Source organism: Macrotis lagotis, chromosome 6 (assembly GCF_037893015.1).
Source record: "Macrotis lagotis isolate mMagLag1 chromosome 6, bilby.v1.9.chrom.fasta, whole genome shotgun sequence".
NCBI classification, from domain to species: domain Eukaryota; kingdom Metazoa; phylum Chordata; class Mammalia; order Peramelemorphia; family Peramelidae; genus Macrotis; species Macrotis lagotis.
Window position 1 is genome coordinate 79230704 of NC_133663.1, and position 27442 is coordinate 79258145.

Here is a 27442-nt window from a genome sequence, read left to right on the forward strand (position 1 = left end):
TTGATGCCTGGTCAATTAGCAGTGCTCTCCTCTGGAGTTTCTGACTAGTTGGACCTTGTTTATTTGGTCTCTGTTTTTATATAAGGAATTTTGGCTTCAGATAAATATAAGCTGATTTTTTTTGTATCCTGTTGTCAGCTCAATTGGAGAAAGAAGTCACAGGGGCATAGAGTACTTCAGTGCTTCCAATATGAAATAATTCAGTGGTGAAATGAGCTTCCAGTGGAATGAAGTTTTTTTGGTATCATAATTTTATGGACACAAATAAATGTTTGCCAAAAAGTAGAGCCCAGAAGGAAGGGAAGATAAAAAGGGAACCTCAGGTCAAATACCTTAGATTTGAGTGAAACTATACTAAGCCTCTTTGTTGTTCAAGAAAGAGGGTTTTCAAATGAATAAGACATAATTCTTGCCACTTAATTTGTAATCTAGTTGGGGATATGATACAGACTTAAAATAAGAATTATAAGCTAGTCAAATAACTTTTTTATGTAAATATTAGATTTCATGCTGTGCTATGAAATCATGTCATAAAAATAAGGATTATAAATAATTGGTAGTATATTGAGAGGTACCATGATATAATGAAGATGTGTCAAGATGGTGCTTGGACTGTAAAACTTTCAATACAATCTGAAAAACCATATTAAAATGTAATTGGGAAGCATTTGACAGAATAAATAAAAATATAATAAACATAGGTAATGTTAATTTGTGATTTTTCTAAGCAATATGTAGCCCATAGGAATATTTTTCTATTTGACCACACTAATCTAGTGGCTAAAAAGCTGGTCTTGGAATCAGTAAAGTCTGATTGCAAGTCTGAACACCTTTCCCACATACTAACTCCATGATCCTGAGCAAATCACTTAGCCTCACAGTGTCCCAAAGAATTCTACAAGTTGCAGAGAAGAAAATGCCTATCTGCATTTTTAGAGGAAATTCCTTCTTCAGGCAAAAACAGTTCCTATAATATCTGAAAGATAATTTCTTTCTTACTAATTGTTTGTGTCACTATTTATGTCCAAGTCAGTTATTCATTTGAAGAATATCATTTGGAGAATTCCCATTCAAGAATATGATGAGTGACATTGGTCTCTATGTCACTTCTGCTTTACATTTTTCCTAACAATTTGCCTTTGTGATTTCTTCCTCCAGAGGTATTTGTGTTTATCAAACTCTAAGCTTCTTGCAAATGCATTCTTTCCTTTATTTGATGTGTGATAAGCAAGAAGTACTATAAAAATTCAGAGGAAGAAAAGAACAGAGGAGATCACAGTACTCAGAGAAGAACTAATAGTGATAGATTAGTTGTTTATTGAAGAATAGGTAAAATATGAATGAGAAGAGAGAAGGGTGAAGGGTATTCTAGGTAAGCAGAACAACAGGCCCAAGGGACTATAAGCAAGACTAAATGTGATATAAGTACATCTGGGGAGATACTGAATAGGCTGGTTGGACTGAAGTTCTCAGGTTGGAAAATACGACTATTAGAGCAGATTAGGCATACAAACAAAGAAGCAAATAGACAGAATAACTTAATGTTCAGTAAACCCAAAGACCTGATAGGAAAACCGAAATAAATTTCTGGGAGAAATTAGGTATAGGAAACACCACATGCCATATTCCCAGATAACTTCTATACTGGAAAACACTTCATCAGCAAGGAAGGGATAAAGAAGATCACAACAGTTAAAAATGGACAATTTTGAATACATGGATTTTTGCACAAATAAAATCAATGCAATGAAAACTGGAAAGGAAACAGGTAACTGAGGGAAAAGTCTTTGTAATGAATTTTCCTGAGTGAGTTATATATATGTGTGTGTGTGTATGTATTGAATTTCCCTAAGAAAATTTTACAAATATATATGTAATTAAAATTTATAAGAACCACAATATATTTCCCAACAGATAAAAGATCAAAGAATATGTGATCATGTAATTTTTGAAGGAATGAATCTAAGATATCCATAGCCCTAAGAAAAAAATGCTCCATGTTACTAATGATTAGAGAAATACAAATGAAAACAATGGAGTTTCCAGCTCATACTCATCAGATTGGCAAAGTCAACAAAAAAAGGAAATGATTCATTAATGCACTGTGGGTAGAATTATGAGTTGGTATGTTAATTCTGGAAAGCAATACGGAAGTATTCCCTAAAATTTAACAAGCTATGCATATTCTTTGGCCAAACAATATGAGGCATAACCTAAAAAAATCAAATAAAAACAAAAGTCTTTTATATATCCAAACATTTTTATAGTAGCACTTTCTATGGTGAATAATAATATAAAACTAATTATTTTAGATGAATGGCTGAACAAATTATAGCATATGAATATAATTGAATATGTTTTGGTTACAGATAATATAGAAATATCTTTGCTTGATTATGCAAATTTTTACAAGTATAGGAGAGAAAATTGATTTTTAAAATTGAAATTTAAATAACAGCAAAGGCAAAAAAGAAGTGATTGGACAGAGAAGTATATGATTGAGAGGCATTTCTGGTCACCACGTTGGTAATAGGAAATAACTGGAAACTTCTGAGCAGAAGAGTGTCATGAGGATCAAAGTAGGATATCTAGAAAATTAATTTGTTTATAGTATAGACTAGATCACAGGAGAATACAATATAGGCAGAATTCAAGAGATTCTTAAAGTAGTCTAGTTATAAGATGATTAATGCTCATCATGGAGAGAAGAATCAGAAAGGAACAAATGGAAGGGAATCATTTCAGTGACAATTCAATAATTCTATAGTAGAATTTTTCCTTCCTTGAAGAGCCATTAACTACTGGGATATATCTCTGTGACCAAGCATGCTGCTACTTACTGCTCTGGAGTTTGCAAGGGACGGCCAGACATGTAGCTGCGACACTCATCAGGAGCTGATGATACCTGGCCTTTGTCAATTCCAGCCTCTGACCTGAGGGAATAGTTCATTCCATCAATCCAAATGTACTAATTTCCATTCAATTAAGTAGGCAGTTAACTTGTAAAAACATACTTGATACTGATAACACATAGTGCTAAAATGCAATCTCTAATCTTCTTGAAAATGCCATCATTTAACGTGTTCTTGATATTATGTGGATTTAGCTCTTGGTTGTCCCTTTTAAATAGTGACAAGTACTGTGGGAAAGGAACTGGACCTGTTATTTTATTGATAATAAAGAATTCCCAAATGGGGGAACTCCCTTTGCTAATGCATAGGACCATGTTCTCTCCAATTTAAAGTTTTAGAGTTGTCTAAGGCTCTGAGAGGTTATGGGATTTGCCCATTATTATGTAAGCAGAGTGTGTTAGGAGGGATCTTGAACTCCATCTTTCCTGGCTCTAAGTTCAGCTCTTTACTATGCAATTCAACCTCTGGAATTCTTTTTTTTAAAGTTTTTGCAAGGCAAACGGGGTTAAGTGGCTTTGCCCAAGTCCACACGGCTAGGTAATTATTAAGTGTCTGAGACCGGATTTGAACCCAGGTACTCCTGACTCCAGGGCCGGTGCTTTATCCACTATGCAACCTAGCTGCCCCTAACCTCTGGAATTCTGAGGAAAACACTGGAACTAGGATTTTCCTGGTAGAAATCTTAGATGAGGAAATTTTGACTCATGATTTTTGAGAGTTATCTAGAGCAGAGATGTAAAACATGTGGTCCATATGGCCTGTAGCACTGCCACGACCAAAATCAGATTGAAATGGAATTGGGAAACATTTAACAAAATAAATCAAAATACAATAAATGAGGATAATATTGCATTTTAAAAGTAGATCTATATGCAGTCCAAAGGATCCTTATATATAGATTAGTAGTTCTCAGTTCTTTGAGTTTTACACCACTGGTTTAGAGTATTAAGACATTATTGACTTGTCTAGGAAAACACATTCTGTTCAGAAGCAGCACTTGAACCCAGAATCTTCCACTTGAGACTAGCTCTCTATTCACTTTGCTAGATTCTTTTTGACATTAAAATTCATCCTGATAATATACTCTCCTAACAAAGTTATTAACGCATTCAGCATGAAGAACCTCAAATTTAAATATTTCTAGGTTACTAAAAGGAAGAAAAACTAAACCATTGAAAAACCAATCCTAGAGACAAGATAACTAATATACTTCTCTTCTATTGCTAGAGAGATTAAGCACTATTTTGGTTGCATAAGGTATACATAATATGATTTTTGGCATTTTTGACAAATTGATTTTCCTTCTTACAAGGGAAGGTTTAATTGAAAAATGACTGATGCAAAAATAAAAAAATGATTTTTTTTATTTAAAAGGTTCACCTTAGGGGCAGCTAGGTGGCACAGTGGATAGAGCACCGGCCCTGGAGTCAGGAGTACCTGAGTTCAAATCCACCCTCAGACACTTAATAATTACCTAGCTGTGTGACCTTGGGCAAGCCACTTAACTTCATTTGCCTTGCAAAAACCTAAAAAAAAGTTTCACCTTCTATAAGAGCAGCTAGTTGGTGCAGTGGATAAAGCACTGGGCCTAGAGTCAGGAGGACCTGAGTTCAAATCCAATCTCAGACACTAATAATTACCTAGCTGTGTGACCTTGGGCAAGTCACTTAACCATATTGCCTAGCCAAAAAAAAAGGAAAAAAGTTGCACCTTCTATCTATTAGGACATAGAACTTTCACACTATATGCAACAAATCAAGTTTGATATTTCTAATAGAAAAATAATTTAGGAAATTATCTTTTTTAATCAATCATATCCTGCAACTTTACTTTAATCAAGTCTAAAAAAGGAACTATGACACAGTGGAGAATGAGCCTCTGAGAATCTTTCTTTTGACGCACACTGCACATGTGACCCTGGGCAAAGTACTTAACTTCCAAGTGTTCTAAATAGCTAAGACAATAAGTTTCAGACAAGGTGCTTGCCTTCATCTCACCTGGAAGTTCTCTATACCAATACATCCACAGATCCAGCTCCTCTCCTATTACAGAGAACAGCACTATTACAGGGTATCCTATTGCTGGGTATTGTTCAATGATTATTAATTCTAGAGCAAAATTATAACTATCAGTGGACAAAAATTAAATGCATAAAATTTCACTTCATTAACTTTCTTCATTAACTTGACACAAAAGATGATGATGATTGTCCTTTGTTTTTGAAGAAGACCATGAGGATGCCATGACATGAATGTGAATTGAATTTGAGTGAGGAGTAGCTATGCTAAGTCACCAGCCTCACTTTCTACTCCAGAGCCATCTGGGACCAGTGGCCAGATATGAATCAGGACAATGGGAGATGACCTGGAATTCAAGGCAATCAGAGTTAAGTGACTTGCCTAAGATCACACAGCTAAATAAGTGTCAAGTATCTGAGACTGAATTTGAACTCAAGGCTTCCTGATTCCAGGGCTAGTGCTTTATGAGTTGATACATCATCTTATATTTTTCTAAGAGGAGAACTGAAACTATGAAGGAACTATGAAGAGTTTTCATTGATTTGCAGCAAAGATACTGGCATTGTTAATAAGAGAATTATCTATTGCTCCTATGTTTAGGAACCATCAGAATATGAGCACAAAATGTAAAGGGGCAAAACATTATTTTGTTATAAGATTGATAAAAACATTCAAAGAGTTCCCTTCCCACAGACAGACATACCTTTTGCTTCCTGAAGGCTTTGAGTTCTGCTCTGCCTCTTCTGATCTTTTCCCCGGGGCTAACTTATCTGCACTGTCTAGCAAGGCACTCAGGGCAACCCTCCTGAAAACATTTCCATGAGCTTCTTTGATGAATTGAACCAACTGCCGGATGTCACAGTAGAGTCCCTATTTGACAAGCATGAGATATATCAGGAAAGAGAGTAAATTGTATAAACAGATATGGAGTTTTATCATGGAATCTGAAAAAAAGATAACTTAGAATAGTGATGAAATTAATAGAATGGGTAATTTACCACTGGGCTAACACACACAGAAATCTTTCAAGTGAAAACTTGAGGAATGATTTTTTTTTTAGAATTTTCAAGGCAGTGGGGTTAAGTGGCTTGCCCAAGGCCACACAGCTAGGTAATTATTAAATGTCTGAGACTGGATTTGAACTCAGGTACTTCTGATTCCAAGGCCAGTGCTCTATCTACTGCACCACCTAGCTGCCCCAAGGAATGATTTCTTGCTGTATCATTAGAGGTATTAAAGTTAAGTGTTGCAAAGCTTATACTTGAAAGCACAAAGAAATCTGAAAAATATTCATATGAATGAAGATATTTATAATAATTCTTTTTTGTAGTATTAAAGAACTAGAAAATAAGGATATCCCCATAAATTGGAAATGATTGAACAAATTTTGAAGATTACATGTATTTATATGTACATTTATACACATATGCATGCACATATATTACGTAAGTGTGCATGTATATATGCAATAGAAAGTCAAAAGAAATGAAAAAGGGACAGTTTAGAAAAAAATGAGAAGACTGATATAAATGAATGAAGAGTGAAAAGAACAGAACTAGAAGAAAAATGCATATATAACATCAACATTGCTAAGACAAAATGATAAGTACAATGACTAACCACAGTTCTGGAGGACTGATGATAAAATTTGCTACATACCTTCTTTTAGAGGAGTGTTAGACTCTGGTCAAAAGATGAAAAAAATACTTTGGATATGGCCAATATAGGAATTTTTTTCCTTAACTGTGTATTTATTACAACTTTTTCTCCTACTGGTAAGTTTAATTGCAAGTAAATATAGCAGATTTAGGGAAATTAGAACAAAATAAAATTAATTTAAAAATAAAGTCAAAATGTGGTACTTTAGACTTCACGAAGATCAGCAGATACAATATAATAATTATAATATTATATGTATTAAATTCTCTAATTCCCAGGTGTTTATGAACAAGTCTTCATTGTAATAAAGGAGAAAGTAGAGGGAGGATACTCCTTTGGGGTCTTGGTTCCAGTTTTTGGTCTTTGGTCAAAATCATTTTTAAAAATCATCTCCACCTCAGTTAAAACTTTGAAAGGTCTTCAGCAACAAGCCTGATCAGTTCAAATGTATAGTATATAGTACAATGTATAGAATCAGGGATACATGCCACTCTTATAGCTCATATAAAAATCTATTTCTGGTCTTAACTGTTATCTAAATAGCCAGATTTATTCTGTGTGTATCTAAAGAATTATTTTGATCAGTCATACCCAAGTAGTTTATTAAAAACATTTGTAATATAAATATTTTTGATGAAATTTTCTTGCTTTAATCAGAAATTGGGAGGGGGCTAGAGGGAGTATAAGCAAACCTCTAAAAGGTTTATGAAATACTTAATCACTAAGAACCTTGCTTTGATGATTTTGCAAGTCAGGAAAAGTAGCTTTCACTTGGATCTGCTTTGTTTATTCTCTTTTCAAATCTGAATCTTTAGAGATTCTAAATAATTTTCCTAGATTTGGGTAGGAATCTTGCTACATTTCCCCACAGACTCATTTATTTGCTAATGGGCAGAACTGTGCATATGAGGTTGTCACATTTATAACTAACTGGTCAGACTGCAGCATGGAGCTGCAGGCATCTATTTCAGAAAGCTTTGGCAGCACTATCCCAAACCACAATTTCTTCTGAAGCAATTCATCTCTTGTAGGCCATAACCAGTTGAATGCTTAAGACCCTGAGAGGAGTTTAATTAAGTCAGTATAACTATTAAGAATAGTCGATGTCAGATTTTAGCCTTCAATTAACATATAGTAGCAACTATTCTAGAGCATATTTGCCTTAATTACAAAAGCAAATATAATTTTGAATAGTGTTCATAAAATCATTAGCATATATTCGTATATTCTTTATTATTTTATAAAATTATTTTTTATTATAATGTTTTTCCTTCATTTTTGAAGAAGACCACAGCATCAGGGAAGTGATGCCATAATAAGACATGAATTGATTTTGAGTGGAGGGTGCTGTGCTAAGGCACCAGCCTCACTCTCTCCTTCAGAGCCATCTGGGTCCAGTGGCTAGATATGAACCAGGACTGTTGGTCCTGGATGTGAGGTAATCATGGTTAAGTGACTTGCCTAAAGTCGCACAGCTACAAGTGGCAAGTGTCTGAGGCTGGATTGCTCTTGCTATTTTTTTTATTATTATGAAAGTGACACACCAAAAACATGAACATTTCCCCATTCAAAGATACAAAAGGACAGTGTAAGAAACTGTGAATCTTCATTATGTATGGCTTGTTTCATCAAGTATATGTTCACTTTAACATATTAGTTTCAACAATGACCTACTTGTCTGTGATCCTTTCTGAATTTCTTTCTACTCACTTCTATGTATTTTCAAAATGATTAACATTCTTTCCTTTCTCTCTCTTATTTACTTTTGTCTCACCACTTCCTCTGCAAAATTTTCCAGTTTAGCAAATAAGTATCATTAAACAAAATGAATTCACATATTTGTCCTGTCTGAGTTTGATCATCCTGCACCTCTTTCTTCTAAGAGGGCATTCTGTTCTCCAAGATCTTTCTAAAGTTGTTTTGTAATTATAAGGTATAGGGGTAGCCTCATGTATACAATTCTAGTGCAGTTTCCTGCTTGTAATTACTTATAATTTACTTGTTACCCAGGGCTGGGCTTAACAGTTTTCAGTAAACCCTCACATACTTTAGCAGCCTTTTTGAGGAAGCTGGATATCTATAACAAACATTTCAGGATTGATCAGAGGATCTTCAGGAGATGAGCGGCTAATAAATCCTTCTTTACTGTCCTCTTGCCCATTTCAGCAATTCTTCAGTCAGAAAAGTGAAATAAAGAAGTGTGGCTTTAACATTCCCTAAGGAATCACTGACTATTGGTGCTGAAAGAACAGCAACAGATCTCTCCAGCCTATTCCCCCCTCCCAACCTCCTTCTGTCCTTTTTCTTTGTTGTTCTAGTTTTAAGCCCTCCCATGTATCTGAGATGGTAGACCCTTCTGCAGAGCGAGCCTCACCAGATTTTCAGGGCTGTGAAGTTCATGCGTAGTAGATGCACAGCGAGTGATGAGGGATTTAAACATAGCACTGACAATAATACCTTCCACACTCTGAGCTGTGGATTTGTTGTCCACTGTGGTGAAGTTATTCCCAAACCCAGCCTTATCTGGAAAGCAAAGGTACAATTTAAAGGCAATTTGCCCAGTGGAACAAAGGGATCCTATGAACAATTCAATAGCAAAAGGAGACACATAATGAAACAAAAGTCATAATAATACCCTGCAGACTTTGAAACAAATAAACAGCACTCCCTTTACAACCTCTTCTCTTAGATAACTATGTTATCTTGTTTACACAGTCTTTTGATAGCATCTAAGTGTAAAAATGGAAAGAATATTAGCTCAGTCAGAGAACCTGGGTTCTAATCTTAACTGTACCAGCTGTGTGAACTAGTCAAAGGCTCTGGATCTGATTCCTCATTTGTAAAATGAAAGGTTTGAGATGGTGCTAGGTTTTTTTTTTTTTTTGCTCTGTATGATCTTTTAATCCTAATCTTTTTTGGAAGGGAAAGACTTTCAGATGAAGAATTATTATTATTATTTTTAACAATGATCTCTTCTGTTTGAAATGGTTACTTCCAAGGACTAAATGATATATTATAGGGTTCACTAACATTTCAATGAGGGGTTGCTAAACTCCTTATCTAAATTATTGTGTTGAAGGAGTAGGAAGGAAATATGAAATGAATTAGAAGGCAAAGGAGCAAAAGAGGAAACCAATCCAATTAAAAAATAATTATTAGGCACCAACTAAACAAAAGGCAAACTATGCACAAGAAAGAAGCATGGAAAAATGGACAATGTATATTTATTTTCAGATCTTGCCTCTAAAAATCAGTAGAAGTGTGGCTTTAGGAAGCAAATTTCTAAGCCTCAAACAACTTTTAAAGGCAGGAAGTTAGAGGCCATGGCATCAGCAGTTAATGGTTAATTCCTCACACTGGGAGTCCTCCACGTATGAAGTCACATCGCAGGTCCTTGATATGAGTCCTTGATAGGAGCTCTGTCACATACTGGGAATATAAAGCAGGTAACTTAGAGAAGGGAGAGATCAATTTCAGCTGAGGAAAAGGGAAACACCTTTGTGGAGAAGGTGACACATTACCTGATCCTTTAAATGAAAAGATTTGAATGTTAAAAGGAATTAAAGGATAAAAGGATCAGAGGTAATGAGGGAATCTAATACAGGATAAATAGAGGATAAGTGGGAACAGGGCTACTTTGACTAGTCAATGGGGCAAATGAAAGGAAGTAATGTTTAATAAGGCTGTACAATAATACATAATGAGACTCGATAGCTTGGGACCAGGCTATAAAATATTTTAAAAGCCAAGAAGATTTCATTTCTAACCCTCATGGTAAAAAAAAAGAACTACTGGAGTTTATTGAGTAGTATGAAGATCACTTGGGAAATATTGGGGAGGTTAAATTGAGGAGAAAAAAAGAGATTAGAAGACAATTTTAATGGTCCAGGATTATACTGCAGTTCGAACTAGGGTGGTGGCCATATATGCTTAGATATATAAGGATAATTTCTCTTAATTAAATATAAGTTCTTGGGGGGTGGCTTATATTATATAATAAATGCTTGTTGAACAGAATGCAGGTAACTCAGTGATAAACTGAATGAAGCACTGGATCTGGAGTCTGGAAGATACAAGTTAAAACTTTGATCATATATAAACTAACTAAGGACCCCTAGGCAAGTCAATTAATTTTAGTCTGTTTAAATTTCCTTATTTGGAAAGTGCCAATAAAAAAATAGGAACCCACTCACAGGGTTGTTATGGAGATAAAGTGAGAAAATATTTGTAAGCACTTTGTAAGCTTTAAAGCACTAAATAAACACAAATTATTATCATTAATGGATTTGGGGAAGTCAAGATGATATTATGAACAAGGATCAAATAATATAAAAGTCTTTGTACATCTTAAAGTAATATAAAACACTAAATATTAGTAGTAGGAATAGGAATAGACATGGTAATGATTGTGGTTTATGGTCCTGCTGATAGTAGTAGTGGTGGTGGTGATAGTACTAGTAGTAGTAGTAGTAGTAGTAGTAGTAGTAGTAGTAGTAGTAGTAGTAGTATTAGTAGTCATAGTAGTAATAGTAGTAGTAGTAGTAGTAGTAGTAGTAGTAGTAGTAGTAAAAGATGACAAATAATGTGAAATTAGGATGAAAAACTAAGGTGGAGACAAATTACAAAAAGACCTTGCTTTAAGGACAGAACTAAGGAATTTATATTTTTATCTTACAAGCAATAGAAGTTATCAAATAGGAAAACAATTTTTGAGCAGAGAAGTAATCATCTTCTGCCTTAAAAAATTAGTAAGACTATGATGTAAAGAAAAGATATGAGACCATTATAATAATACAGAGGGAGATGACGTGGATCTAAATAAGGATGTGATGAGAGGAAAAGGAATATGTGAGAGCCTTTGTGAAGGTAAGACACAAACAATACCAAAGAAGGAAGTATGGTGGAATATCAATATTTTATCTTTGGTGGTTTTTATCCATAAAGACCTGAAGTATATTAGAGAAGGAATGTACTAGCAACCTTTAACTAAACCCTCTCCTCATATCTGGGAATTCATGAAGTATTGGTGAGCTGTGGACTTGCACAACATTTCTCTTCAGCCGTACCCCCTAAACACCATTAAATATTCAAAGACATAGAGAGGAAAGCATGTTTGTAGCAAGTGGCTTCAACCTGTTTTCAACAGGTCATCAATATCTCAATCTAGCATTTAAAAACCTATGACTAATGAATATATATATATACATACATATATATATATACATATATATATATATATATCTATTAGGATGTAAGCTTCTTCAGGGCAGAGACTTTCTTTTTTTTGCTTTGCTTTCAATTTTCAGCACTTAACATAGTACTGTATCTATAGTAAATACTTAACATTCATGAACATGACTTGAGTATGGGATTCAAAGAATAGGCTGAGATCTTAGATTCAATCAACTAATTATTCATGAATGACATGTGCCTAAGGTCACATGGGTAGTAAGTGTCAGATTTGGGATTTGATCCAACATCCTCCCAAGAATTTACCTATGATCACATACCTATGAAATACCTTAGAGCTCTATAGAAGCTATCTTCAAGCTGAAGTCTCAATTTATATCATTTAAATATTTGCGTATTCTATATATGGTTGGCTAGTTGGTTGATTCCTTCATTGTCGAAAAAGACAAAATGACATTATTACATTTGAGACAAAGGGAAACACCTTTGTGGAGAAGGTCTGAGGGTCAGAGGACCCACATTCAAAGCCCAACTGTGACTGAGCAGAACAACATAGACTCAGAATACTCTACCACAGGCTGAACATAAATAATCCATGTGAATACACTTATACATCTCATGTTTCTTTTGAGCTGCTTCAGTTTTGCCCTGCTCATCGAGCACAGTATCCTCTTTATTGAGGGTATGCCATGCTGGGCTGTCCCATGTCAGTGTTTCCCATGCTGCACAATCAATTCTAAAGCTCTTAAGGGAGACTTTCAGGGTGTCCCAGTATTGCTGCTTTGGATCCCTTTGCGAGTACCTGCCCTATGTATTACATATATTATGTAGCTATATGTAAGTATGTGCATCTGTCTATATTTCCTCTTTTATTTCTTAAGAGCCCTTGACTTCTTGACTCAACTCCCTTCCACTAGAAAGAAAAGGAAGGTAGAAGAGAGACCATCCATATGAAAGGGTTACAATCAAGAATGAAGACCTGCCAGACTACTGACAGTGTACCCATTACAGGTTAAAGACCATTAATCTAGATATATTTTGCACCGGGAAATTTTCCATAGTATGTTCTGAAAAAATAGTATACTTCTTTTCCTCACTTCACTAGAACTGGACATAAATGCTTATATATTGCTAAAGGAAATCTATCTCAAAGAACTTGGGGTGACCCCCAAATACCACATGATTTATCTCACCATAGTCTCTCCTACTGCTTATGGTAGCAGCCATACTTACTGTCGGTGACTGGTTCCATGCAGAATCCTAGCAAAGCATGTAAGAAATCCACTACGTTATTGAGGGAATCCTTGTTCACATAGTCCCTCATGGTTTGTCGAAACTGCATTTTATCTAGCTTGTAAAGCTTAGTGAGGCAGTTCTGGGCCTGCAATGAAGCAAAAGAAGTAAAAAGTCAAGAGTATCTACTTAAGTGAACTTTATCATTCCCCTCTTCCCACCCTGAATCACTTGGTAGACTGCTAAAGGAGGGATATAAATTTATTTTATTTTGGTTAGTGTTCCTCTGTCCATTCCATTCCATTCCATTCCATTCCATTCCATTCCATTCCATTCCATTCCATTCCATTCCATTCCATTCCATTCCATTCCATTCCAACAAACATTTAAGGAATTCCCATGTTCCAGGCCCTCTAGTTAGTGTTGAGGATGGCATGGTAGAAAGAGGATTGGGTCTGAGGGTCAGAGGACACACATTCAAATCCTGATTCTAACCTTTATTACCTGTGTGCTTTTTGGGTAAGTCATTTTACTACTATTAATCTCAATTTCCCCAATTGTAAAATGAGGTGTTTAGATTAGGTAGCTTTCCATTCCTTTCCTCTTTAAATTGATGATCCTATATCTAGATCTGGCATAGCCCCTTCTTTCAAGAAATCAACTATATCACCTATTAACCAAGCATTCGTGTGTAAGTTAGAAATTCTTAGCAGTGAACTTTATGAAAACACATGAGGATTATCTCCAGAAAATGACATCAAAATGAGGGGTTGTACTAGATAGTCTATAAGGTTCTTACTAGCCCTCACTAGCCTGGGAGTGACAGGAGACCTTTAAAGCCCCTCCATTAACATATTGGTTTATCTGTTTGCTTCATTAACATCTTAGGAAATGCAATGATTCTGTCACTGAGAAGAAAAATGTAAGGCCAGTTAACTAAAAGTTTTATTTGAGGTAAATGGAAATCCATAATGTTAAGTGCAACATGGTGTAGAGAGTGTTGAGAAAATAACATAGGGAGCCAACAATAAAAGGAAGACTTGAAAAGGGATGCTCCAGTAACAATCCTTAGCTCTGGAAAGGAAGGGATCAAAACAAAGATGGCAGATTTTCATAATCCAGAGTTAATGGGACATATGAAACACTCTATTGAGTGTGAATGCTAAAAACAAACCTCTTTGATACTGAAATCTGGACATCTTTTAAATTGCCTGGAAAAGACTAACACTTAGAATTATTAAGAAGCTTCTTGCTGTAGCCTTAAATCAAAGTTGTGTAAAGAATTATAACTTGCTTAATAGGAAAATAGACTAGAAGGGGATTAGACAAAGGGGAATGATAAAAGGGAGAGTGGTTTAAGGGAGGGAGTGCTTAGAAGCAAAATAATCTTTTGAGGAAGAATGAGATAGCGAAAGAGACAGAGACAGAGACACAGAGAGATATAGAGGGGGAGAGAGAGAGAGAGAGAGAGAGAGAGAGAGAGAGAGAGAGAGAGACAGAGACAGAGACAGAGACACATAGAGACAGAGACAGAAACAGTGGAAGACCATAGGGGGTGAGAGAGAGAGAGGGGGGAGAAGGAAGAGAGAAAGGGAGGGAGAGATTGAGGGAGAGAGAGAGGAAGAAACAAAAGAAAATTTGATGGGGGGAATATACAATTATTATAACTGGGAATATGAATGGGATAAACTGACAAAAAAGGAAGCAGATTGCAGAATGGGTTAGAAAGCAAAATCCAACAAAAATACAAGGGATACACTTGAAACAAAAAGACATACAGATTTAAAATAAAGGACTGAAGTGGAATGAATTATGCTTCTGCTGAAGTAAAAAAATAAGTGTAGCAAGTATAATTTCAGACAAGCAAAACAAAAATTAATCTAATTAAAAGAGATAATCTGAAAACTACATCATGCTAAAAGTATCATAGATAATGAAGAAATATCAAAAAATTTTACAGTCAGTTTCTCTGATAAAAGCTTTATTTCTCAAATATACTATTTAGAACTTAGTAAACTTAATAAAAAATAAGAACAATTCCCTACTTGATAAACTGTCAAAGGATAAAAAAGCAATTTTCAAAAGAAATCAAAATTATCTATAGTTACATTAAACAATGTTCTAAATCACTATTAATTAGAAAAAGGCAAATTAAAAGAACTCTGAGACACTACATCAAAACTCTCAGAAAGGGCAAGTGGTAAAAGGAATGAGGGAAAAATAGGTAATCACTGCTGGTGGACTAGTGAACTGGTCCAACTATTCTGTAGAACAATTTGGAGCTAGGACCAAAGGGCTGTAAAATTGTGCATACTCTTTGACTTAACAATATTACTAATAGACCTGTATTCCAAAGAAATCATATATATATTTATAGTAACTCTGTGGTTGCGAAGAACTGGAAATCACAGGGATGTTCAACAATTGGGGACTGGCTGAACATGTTGCAGCACATTATTGTGCTGTAGTACAATTGTGTTATAAGAAATGATAAGGTGGGTGTAGTTTCAGAAAAAGATGGTAGGAACTATATGAATGAGAAAGTGAAATTAGAAGAATCATGAGACTATTGTGTACAATAATAGCTATGTTGTAGTGGTCATCAACTGTGAAAAACGTGGAAACTCTGATTCATACAATGATCCAAAATAATTCCAAAAGACCCATAATGAAAAAAATGTTATCCACTTTCAGAAAGAGAACTTAAGGACTCTGTGAGCAAACTGAAGTATAATTTTTCTCACTTTATGTTTCTTGCTTTTTTAGGAAAATATGGAAATATGTTTAACATCACTTTACATGTATAATTGATATCATATTGTTTGTCTTCTCAGTAGGTGAAGAAGGTATGAAATGGAGAGTATTGGAATTAAAATTTTTTTAAAGGTTATAATTAAATAAATTAGATAAAATGGTTAAAAGATACACACACGTGTGTGTATGTGTATGTTTAGTAAAGCATAATTTCAAATTAAATCATTCAGAAGTCATGAGAATTAACAACTTTAGGGAGTTTATGGTAAAGCCTAAAGACAAAGTCTTCAAAATAGGTGCTTTGTTCCTTTTAAATAAGAAGTTTTTAGAAATTTTGAAGAGTTTGACCATTGGGTCACTAAGGGCAATAGTGATTAGACTACTTTAGAAACTGCAATCTTCTTTCCTGATTCCTCTTCTATTTTCTAAAATAGCTATTTCAATTCTTAATAACAATAGCTTTTGTTTCATTTTTAACACATTTGTTGTAGGAAGACAGAACTGGTGGGGATTCTGAAAAATATTTTAACATTTTGAAATATAAAATACTAAAGAAATCTCCAATCTGAAAAATTTGGAAATGCTTAGTTTAAAAAAGACCAATTTTTAAAAACAAATTAGGTTTAACACTGTCAAAATATATGTCTAGCTAATCAGCTTGTTATTACTATAATTATTTAAAATCTATAGGTAAATCTATGTGTATTATTTGTGTAGAAATAGGCCACAAGTTAATGCATGGACATTTGTAGATTGTTATTAATATACTGTTAAGTATTCTCTCTGCTCCCCTGAAACATCTCTCTCTATTCCCACATTAAGGACTGCCATTTTGTCAGTATAGGAGGCTCCTGGTATAGAAACTTCCACCTTTATAGAGGGACAATTTGGTAGGAACTTTTTTCTGTTCTTCCAGGTGCCTGAGAGCAATATGTTTTTTTTAGGTTTTTGCAAGGCAAATGGGTTTAAGTAGCTTGCTCAAGGCCATACAGCTAGGTAATTATTAAGTGTCTGAGACCGGATTTGAACCCAGGTACTACTGACTCCGGGGCTGGTGCTTTATCCACTGCGACACCTAGCTTCCCCGCAATATTTCTTTAAGAGAGGACTTGATTTCAGGTATTCAAGATCTTAGTGCCAGCCTTCTATCCATCATATCAAGCTACCTCTCTAATATGACCTCATTATCCATGAAAAAATCTTGGTGTTGTCACCAATGACAATGACCCATCCTCTTTGTATTGATATTCTTCTATATGCTACCAAGCATAGAAGTGTACTAGACCAAGAGTCTAGAAATTTAGGTCAAATGCATTGTTGTCAAAGAGTTTTTAACCCCACTCAAACTAAGACAATTACTAATTGACCTTTCTCCTTTAATGCCAATATTCTTTCTTATGAGCTTTCTATAGTGAGATAGCTTTCCTTTCCTTTTTTTTTCTGTTTCTGGAACGGATAGTATTCTTTATCATAAGTTCTTCAGAGTTCTCTTGGGTCACAGCACTGCTGAGAAAAGCTAAGTCATTCACAATTGATCCTCCTACAACACTGCTGTTATTTTGTATATAGTACATTTCTCATTGCATCTGCTCATGCAAGTTCTTTTTTTTTTTTGCAGGGCAATGGGGTTAAGTAGCTTGCCCAAGGTCACACAGGTAATTATTAAGTGTCTGAGGCCGGATTTGAACTCAGGCACTCCTGACTCCAGGGCCCAGTGCTCTATCCATTGTGCCACCTAGCCACTCCCAAGTTGTTCTTTTTTTAACTGAGAACATCCTATTCATCATTTCTTAGAATAGCATTTCTTTTTAATCACATGTCACAGTTTGTTCAACCCTTCCCCAAGTGATGGACATCCCCTCAATTTCCAGTTCCTTGCCATCAGAAAAGAGCTACTGTTAATACCCTTATACATACAGGTCCTTTTCCTTCTTGTTTTCATCTCTCCTGGAATATAGTCCTAGTAGTGACATTGCTAGGTCAAAGGGTAGCCATGGTTTTTATAGCCTTTTGGCCATAGTTCCAAACTATTCTACAGAATTGCTGAATCTTTTCACAACTCCTCCATCAATGCATCAATGTCTCATTTTTCCTGTGAAATAGCTCCTCCAATATTTGTCATTCTCTCCTGTCCCAATAGTCAATCTATTAGGTATAAGATAAAACCTCAGAATTTTTCCAACAAGTATTTCTCCTGTCAATGGTGAGAATACTTTTTAAAAATTGATGTAGTGGATAAAGCACCAGCCCTGGAGTCAGGAGTACCTGGGTTCAAATCTGGCCTCAGACACTTAATAATTACCTAGCTGTGTGGCCTTCGGCAAGCCACTTAACCCCATTTGCCTTGCAAAAAACCTTAAAAAATGATGTAAATAGATAGTATTGATAGCTTTTCAATTTTTTCAATTTCATTTTTTTAAATAAATTTGATTCAGTTCATGTTTGAGAAATTCAGTCTTTATCAGAGAAAAGTGTTTCAGTATTTCCCCCCACAACTTCTATTGCCAACAGTATTTCCCTCCATCCTTTCTCCCTCATCCCTGTTTATTCTATTCCCTCTCTCCTTTCATCTATTTCCTACTCAAAAGTGTTTTTCATCTGACTACCACCACCACAATCGTCCCTCCCTTCTATCACCTAACCCTCCTATCCCATACTCCCTACATGCCCTTAATGAGATGATTTTTTAAGCTCAAAGCATAGTTGCTCAAATTGCAAAATAAATAGTATAAACTTAAATGGATCTGCAAAGATGGGAAGCCGGACTAGTCTTCATGCTTATTACTATTATTATTATTACTAATATTAATATGCATCAGAATCTAAGTCAAGGTAAAAGTGTCCAGGACTCAGAACTGAGACTCTGCTGTAAATTTGAAATTTATAAAAAGAATACAAATAAATAAATAAATAAATAAATAAATAAATATTTCAGAATATGAAAAGAAGAAGAAACAAAATTGACCTTAAATTAATCAAAGAAAAGGCACATTAACAATATTGGGTGAATGATTCATGACAAAATCTAATCTTAGCAAAATTGAACTGACACTAGGTTTGGCAAGACCTTGAAACATTGACCAGATTTGTGGAGTCATCTCCTGGATTTAGATTTGCCTATATCCCTTCTCTTTAATCAAAGATCATGAGAAAGAAAGCAAGTAATCAGTTTCAACTTAAAATAATGGCTGAGAGCTATTTCAACACATACTTGCTTTGTTTTTCAGAGTTTATTTTTGGTCTGAAAGTGAAAGTTAAAAAAAAAAAGATCTAGAGCAGAGGTTCCCGATCAATCTGTGGATTCTAGGCATCTGGGGGACCTTGGAGTTATTGTAAGGTATCATTTGTAAATGCAGAAATGCATCAAACAGCATCATTTTGACTAAATTATGTCTTTCAGATTTAAATGTTATTTTTACAAATATATATAGATGCTGCTGTGTTTAATGTAAAAATTCATTTAAAAGAATTACTGAGGGGCATCTTAGTGGTGTAGTGGATAGAGCACTGGCCCTGAAGTCAGGAGTACCTGAGTTCAAATACGGCCTCAGACACTTAATAATTACCTAGCTGTGTGACCTTAAACAAGTCACAACCCCATTGCCTTGCAAAAAATAAAAAGAAATTACTAGATTCCCAATAGTTTTCTGCTGTCCCAATCAACAGACAACATTAAGTGTCCAGCTACATTATTATGCAAGGATTCCAGAATCTTTTTGATGTTAAAAGCACTCATCCTAGAAAAGTTGGAAACCTCTGATCTAGAAGATTAAAATGCAGATGAGTCAGGACAAGTCATTTTTTTCTCTAGAATAATGCCCACCAAACCCAAACTGTAGCTTCAAGTTTCACAAAGGGCTCAAATCTACCAACTCAGATATCTTGAAGTAAAGATTCAATTCAGTTCTGCAATAGAACTATGGGACATAATGCTGCTTACTAATACTGTTTGTTCACCTTTTCCACTAAAGGATATTTCCTATCAATATAAGTATAATATTTTACATTGAACAAACACTAAACATTTAATCCTTTCACCCTCCCTGCCCAATAGAGTTAAAATGTATGAATACCATATGATGGTATTTAATATGAGGGTATTTAATCACCAGGTGACTAAAAAACACAACTTAAGTTTATCCAATTTTATGTTTACTTCAAGCCACTATTCAAACATTCCAATTATAATTCTTTTCACCTATTTGGAGCCTACCAGACTGTACTAGACAAGTGGAAAAGGTATTTTTCTCAATTAAATTTTCCTAGGACTGGGCCTGAAATAACTAAGATAACTTATTTTCCAGGACACTGTATATTATTGCTGCAAAATATTCAATTTAATTGGAAACTATAGTGCTTCATTGTCAAAGGAATTCATTTCTAAGCTGGAGGGGGGATGGGGAAGAGAGATGGAATCTACTTTAATTCTCTTACATTCTCTCGGAATACCTGGTGTCTCAGACGATCTCCAGAGAGCCCTCGGTGTCCTTCTCCACAGCCATAGGCACAACCCAAAGATTTTACAATTTTGATGAGCATGGTTAGAGCAAGCCTATGGGTGCTTATAGGTGTGCTTTCATCCTAGTACCCATAAGAGAAGAAAAAAAGACATTGCTTTACACTCCCTTTAATGTCCTTGGACCAATTCTATATTTACCTTGAATCAACTAATGTATCTGAACCCCATAATATATTATACATATCTTACAAGCAAACCCCCATAACATAAGGAATGCTAGTAAACTGTTGAGATCCAAAATGGTTGTCTTTTCCAAACTTAGATGATATATATATATATATATATATATATATATATATATATTTTTTTTTTTTTTTAAACAAAATGAACTATACCATCTGTATCCAGAGAAAGAACTGTGGAGTTTGAAAAAAGACCAAGGAATACTATCTTATTGTCTGATCTTGCTATGTCTTTTACTTTATGTTTCTTCCTTAAGGATATGAGTTCTCTCTCATCACATTCAATTTGGATCAATATATTCCATGGAAACAATGTAAAGATTGACAAACTGCCTTCTGTGGGGGTGGGGGTGGGGGGGAAGCAAGATTAGGGGGAAAAATTGTAAAACTAAAATCTTTAAAAAGAAAATACGACAACATTGGGTTCAGTTTTCTATGACATTCTGCAAGTCCTTAGAATCCATGAAGAATGCCTATGTATGATTTTGACAGCAATCACCAAGGGAAACAAAGGAGTTCTTCTTAAAGAAGATAATTCGCCAGAAGGCACTTTGCATGCCAGAATGTTAAGAATTAATCATAATTTTTTCATTTTGATTTCAGTTCAACAACTGACTTTCCCTAAGGTTCTTAAAGCAGAGATACTTAATCTTTTTTATTTTTTTCCTTTTGCATCAGGACTTTTTTGGCAGTCTGGTGAAGTTTATGGAACCTTTCTCCTAATAATTGTTCCAAATGCATAAAACAATAAAACAATAGATTTTCAAAGGAAACAATATATTTTATATATTTCAATATATTTTCATATTATGAAAAAAGTGCACAGACTTCTGGACTAGAGCTCCAATTTTTATGTAGCTACTATGCTTAAATTTTCACAAAATGTATATTCAAAAGCAGAATAATGCAGAAACTTCAATTTAAATTGGTTATCTCCTCAAGAAAATGGTACCAAGATGCCTGTACACATGTGGTCCCCAACTCAGAGTTATCCAGCCAAATGGGCAGGGGTGTTGTTGAGGTATGGGGATGTGAACATCTGCCAACAAAGAGACTTCCTGAAGCTACTTTAAAAATGGATCCTTGTGAATAAGTAGGGAGCTAGGTGGCTCAGTGGATAGGGTGCTTGTCTTGGAGTCAGGAAGATTGACCTTTCTGAATTCATATCTGGCCAGAGCCACTTTCTAATTGTGTGACTCTGGGAAAGTCACTTCATCTTATTTGCCTCAGTTTCATCATTTATAAATGAGCTGGAGAAGGAAATGGCAAGCCATTCTAGTATCTTTGCCAAGAAACTTCCAAAAGGGGTCATGAAGAATTGGCACCTAAGAAGGGAAAACAATTGCATAGCTATAATTCTAGATTTTACCTTGGCCCAATCTAGTTATAATCAACTTGATTCCACAAATAGAGCCCTGAAGATTTTCATTTAAATGAAATTAACTAGTAAGTGATCTTGGGTGAATCTGTTAACCTCTTGGTGCAAAGCCATAACTAGAGTGGTACAATCAGAGGTTTCCTCAGGTTGCAAAGTTGGTGGTAATGATGCTGCTTACATGCCTTCACTATCACAGAGATAAAACATTTTAGTTCTTAGTTATCATAGATAATTAGGGAGGGGGGTAGAAGGAAGCCACCAGATGACAGCTTGAGTTAGCTTCCCCTCACTATACTATTGTTCCAGAGTCTTTATTTCCTGCTATGGAGAAGAGATATTTTTCACCGTGAACTCACCAAAAAGTAATGCATATAATTTGCTGATAGCCCCAAACCCAGTTTGTGGTACTAGCCCTAGACATAAATTTCTAATTTAGTTCCTTGACAAAATTATATAAAGTATGGCTAGTACCCACACCATATATTTTAAAATCTTGCAGGTAAAGGGTTATGAATGACACTATTTTATTATTGGATGAGATAATGATGTTAAAGTATTAAGAAAAATGTTGCTTTGTGCAAAATATAAACTAATATTTCAGAGTTGTCTGGCAAGAATAATGAACTTTGTAATCACATAAGAGCCAAAATAGTTCAGATATTGATAGAAAAGTCTTAAATGCTTACTTGTGTAAGTTCATTTATCTCTTGGAGTAAATATGAATGAACTAGGTATTTTTTGTGACCTACCATGTTAAAAAAATCTCCAATCAATTTAATATCAATATGCTAATTTATTCTTTTTTGGGTAGACAGAATATGAGTTCCTTGTGATGGAGATTTCATTGTCTTTGCATCCCTAGTGCCTAACAGAGTGTCTATCATCTAGAAGACATTGGAAAATGCTGGTCCATTGGTTAATTAAGCTATCAAAGCAAATGAGGATCACTCATTTTGTGTCTGGTTACTATCAGTCTAGGGACTTAGTTCTCCATTGGGATGCAAACTTAGCAGGAAGAGAAGAGAAAATTTGTTATTATCAACTCCCTCTTATACTCTAGAGGGTGTTTAGTAATATATTAAAGAGAAAATGGAACTTTCTCATTTTGGAACATATTGTTTATATGTATATTTCTTTTAAGAATAAATGATATAAACATATTAGCCCCCAAACCATTTTTTTAAAGACCATCCATCTGTGAAGGAACAATATTAAGATAAAAAATGAGGGCAGTATTCACTTCTATTCCTGCTAATAGGCATTACTAGTTTTGGGTGAGGGTTCTGGGACCTTTTTGAAAGGTGATTTATATACATTATTTATTTGTTTGTTTGTTTGTTTATTTATTGCTGAGTCTTTATTTTTTGATAGAATAAAAGTTACTTGAGGTCAGTGAATGTTACATTTTGTAAGTTTGTATCTTTATAACTTTTGCTAGGGACTTTGTATCCCCAGCATCTGGCACAATGCCAGGCATATTTATTTATTTGTAATAAATGATTATTGGTTGAATAATCTTATCAACAAATTTCTAAGTACTTTAAAAATATTAAGCAAATTTTCATTTCTTTTCTCCACATGCAATCTGGAGTCAGGATCATGTTCACAGAGAAGAACAGAAAATTATTTTTATTTAAAAGATGGGAGAAGAAGACTAAATAAAAGTTGATTTTTCCCCAAATCTTGGAGTATATTAGAAGCAAATACAGGGAGAAATCTGATGTCTTGCTTTTCTCTTTTTTTTTTCCTTTAGCCACAAGAGGATTTATCTGATGTGACAAACCTGCATAATTAAATGATCTTTCAAGTTCTAAAGAAAATGCCATGCTGAAGGAAAAAAAATTCTATAATTAAAAAAGTCAAAGCCAAATATTTCTTGATCCATAATCAGATTATTTTAGGGGGACATTTTACATGAGGAACTTCTCTTATTTCAAACAGAAGATCACAATGCTCTTCCAGAAACTACTAGCATGACTTAAAAAAAATTGCACCATCATCTTAAAAGGAAATAATATATCCAAATTATGTTTAGAGAAATATTTAGCAACTTAGTCAAGCCCAGTCAAACATGAAAGACCTATAAATGATGTGTGTTTTGTCCTTTTTCTTTTCAGCCTCTTTCGAACATGTTTAGCAACTTGGTACCATTTCTAAGACCAGATGCTCTCTCTCAGGGCATGGTCCTCACTGCTTTCTAAAAGACTATAGATATACAGGAGATATAGGACATGAAAGATAAGAATAATTGGAACTGTTTATAAAGTATTTATAAATTTAGATTTTTATAAACTGAATTATCTTTTAAATTCTAAGTAATTAGTTGTGAAAGTTAGCTGACAATACCAATGGGTTTTTCAATCTGAGTTCATTCCAACCTGTACTGAATTTTAACTTGTTGCCCAAAGTAAAGTCTGGAACATCCTTGAAGGGTCTTCTGTTATGTTTAGAGGGGAAAGGATAAACTTTAGGACTCCTTAGGAGGGAAAAGATGATGTCAAGGGAAGGAAAAGAATGGAATACTGGAGAGGAGGGATTCACAAAAAGATAAGAACAGAAAAATTAGACTCCTAGGGACAAATAGTGATTGGTGTCAGGAAGGAAATACAGGTAGTCTGATTCTACTGACTTTTAGGACTAAAGGAATATGGGATGGATTGAAGAGAAAGGAGGAAAATTTAATCACAAGGAATCCTGTTTTATCTACTTAGATGCAAAAAAAATAAAAGAAAATCACTATTTTAGATCATAGATCAGAGCAGTAAAATATTGTGGAAATTCTGAACTTTGTATAGTTGATTTCTATTCTTAAACAGATTTGTGAATCAGAATTGGTAGAGGGAATGTTAAAGTTATACTGTTTGACCATTAAATTAAAACTCCAATAGGAAAAAAAGGAAACTAATGCAGGAACTGGAGTTAGAAATGGTATCTCCAAAGTATGGGAATTAGGTTTAGTAGTGTCTACAAGCTGTTTATCCCTAAGGCTAGAGCAATATACTGAATTTGATAATAAAATGGAGCAGCAAGGAAGGGGTTCCAAGAAAAGATGAGCTTTTCCCCTTTGCCTAGAGAGGATTTCTTAAGGCAGTGGTTGTCATTGGCTCCTAAAGTATGGCCTGAATTGAGAAAAATGCAATGGGAAAGGACAAGTTGATGCAGTTTGATTTTTTTGAACTAGACACAGTCCAGAATATGCTGAAAGAAAAAATAACACTCCAGAAAAATAAGAACATGTGATTTATGTCAACATTCTCATGCAATGCAACAGGAAGGTACTCTGTCACTGCCACTGTCTGGTTGGCAACACTTTTGAAATTTAGAATTCAGAATTTGATCTAAATAATTTACAGAGATACCTTTGGGAAATCAAAGGCCTGTTTTCTCTATAGACCACATATTTATATGCTAGTAACTTCATATCCCAGGCAATTCTTAAGGGCTATGAATTACAGAAGAGTTCCCAAAAGACATTAGCAGAGGGAATTTTCACATCTAGAGTGTCTTTAGTAGACTGTCCAATGTAGGACAGAAACTGTTTTCATTTTTTGACTTTGCATCCCTCTCACTCAGTATAATGCCTGACACACAGAAGCCATTCGTGATTGGATGCAGCTCCTCTCAGTTGATTATTGAATGATTATTGAATTCAATTGAACTTGTCCAAACCCCAAACCAAAAAAAAGTCAGTAGTAATTGGTCTAATTCATTAGCCTTTTTGCCAACAAGCAGTGAACATATATAGAGTGACAATATCTTAGTATGATTTGTAAGGGAATTCAACCATACCTTCTCTTGATTCTTATCATTTTTTTCATAAGGGCCACCTCCACCTCCTCCTCCTCCACCACCTCCTCCTCCTCCACCTCCGCTTCCTCCTCCACCTCCTGCTCCTCCTCCATCACCTCCAGCAACTCCACCATCAACACCTCCACCTTCTTCTCCACCTCCATCTCCAGTTCCACTAACCAAGGAACCCCCAAAGCCACAAGTTGTGCTTCCAGAAGGTCCTTTGAGTTGAAAGGTTCCTTCACTTGGTCTCTTTTCTAAAGTCTCATTTTCCTTGTTCTCACTTTTCTTTCTGTTTTTTTCTACACAGGGGACCACTCCAAGCTGGAGTAAACACTCAACAATATTTAGTGCCACATCACAGATGCGAGAGCTAATGTCGTGATTCAGGACAAGATAAACCGCTTTCAGAATCACCTGAGAAGAAAAAAAGAAAACATTTTACAAAATTATTGAATCATCTTCATTACTCCAATTTGGTCAGTCAGTCAACAAACCTTTATCAAGTTCCTACTATGTATCAGGCCCTGTGATAAGGACTGAGGATACAAGTTAACATTAAAAGAAAAAAAAATCAAACCCAGTTCACAAAGAGCTCACAGTCTAAGGGGAAGAATTTTGTTAATTTCCCTTGACATAATTCTGAGTTAAGAATTTTTATATAGTTTTTGAATTTTGTTCAATGTTCAAGTAGTGCTGAATAGAGTTGTGCTAAGTTCATAGTGCCATACCTAGGCTGTTTTTATGTATATTTATTTTTTATTTTTTCCAAATACATGCAAAAGTAGCTTTCAACATTCATCCTTTTAAAAACTTTTGAGTTTCACATTTTTCTCCCACTCTCCCTTCCCTCCCCTCTCCCCCATGGCAGCAAGTAATCTGATATGGATTTTATGCATGTACAATCATGTCAACATATTTCCATATTAGTCATAATGTGAAAGAAGAATTAGAATTGAGCATAAAAAATTTTCTCAAAGAAAAAACATAAATGAAGTTTTAAAAAGTGAACATAGTATTTTTTACTCTTCTTTCAAACTCTATAGTTTTTCCTCTGGATGTGAATGCTATTTTCCATAACAAGACTCTCAGGATTGTACTTAATCATTGAATTGCTGAGAGGAGCTGCATCCATCTGAGTTGATCATCATGCGATGTTGCTGTTAATGTGTACAATGTTCTCTTGGTTCTGATTACTTCACTCTGCCTCAGTTCATGTAAGTCATTCCAGACTTTTCTGAAGTCCTGTCCCTCATTATTTCTTATAGAAATAATGTTCTATCATATTCATATACCACAACTTGTTCAATCATTCCCCAATTGATGGGTATCCTCTCAATTTCCAGTTCTTTGCCACTATAAAAAAAGTTGCTATGAATATTTTTGTACATTCCCCCCTTTTTATGATCTCAGGGATAGAGACCTGGTAGTGGTATAGTTGGCTCCAGGTTTTATTGTCTTTTGGGCACAATTCCAAATTGCTCTCCAGAATGGTGTATCAGTTCACAACTCTACTATACAACACTAGTGTCCCAGTTTTCCCATATCCTCCCCAAAATTGATCATTTTCCTTTTTTTATCAGCCAGATATGAAGTAGAACCTCACTTATTTTAATTTGCATTTCTCTAATGATTTAGAGCATTTTATATCAGTATAGATAGTTTTAATTTCTTCTGAGAACAGCTTGTTCATATCTTTTGACCATTTATTAATTGGGGAATGACTTTTATTCTTATAAATTTGACTCAGTTCTATATATATTTTAGAAGAAATGCTACCTGTGAAAATAGTTTCCCAGTTTTTTTAT

At 34.8% G+C, this 27442-nt stretch overlaps 1 protein-coding gene across 1 annotated transcript in view; it reads right to left on the reverse strand.

Annotated features, from left to right (window-relative positions):
* The window catches only part of UNC80 (unc-80 homolog, NALCN channel complex subunit), a 214262-nt gene that overhangs the window by 135685 nt on the left and 51135 nt on the right, over window positions 1-27442 (reverse strand). The window contains exons 13-19 of the mRNA XM_074191473.1: window positions 25781-26051; window positions 25635-25732; window positions 20201-20347; window positions 13013-13160; window positions 8964-9112; window positions 5634-5800; window positions 2841-2933 (exon numbers count right to left, since the gene is read on the reverse strand). Of these exons, the coding sequence (XP_074047574.1) occupies window positions 2841-2933; window positions 5634-5800; window positions 8964-9112; window positions 13013-13160; window positions 20201-20347; window positions 25635-25732; window positions 25781-26051 (1073 nt within the window). The remainder of the gene's footprint in view (window positions 1-2840; window positions 2934-5633; window positions 5801-8963; window positions 9113-13012; window positions 13161-20200; window positions 20348-25634; window positions 25733-25780; window positions 26052-27442) is intronic.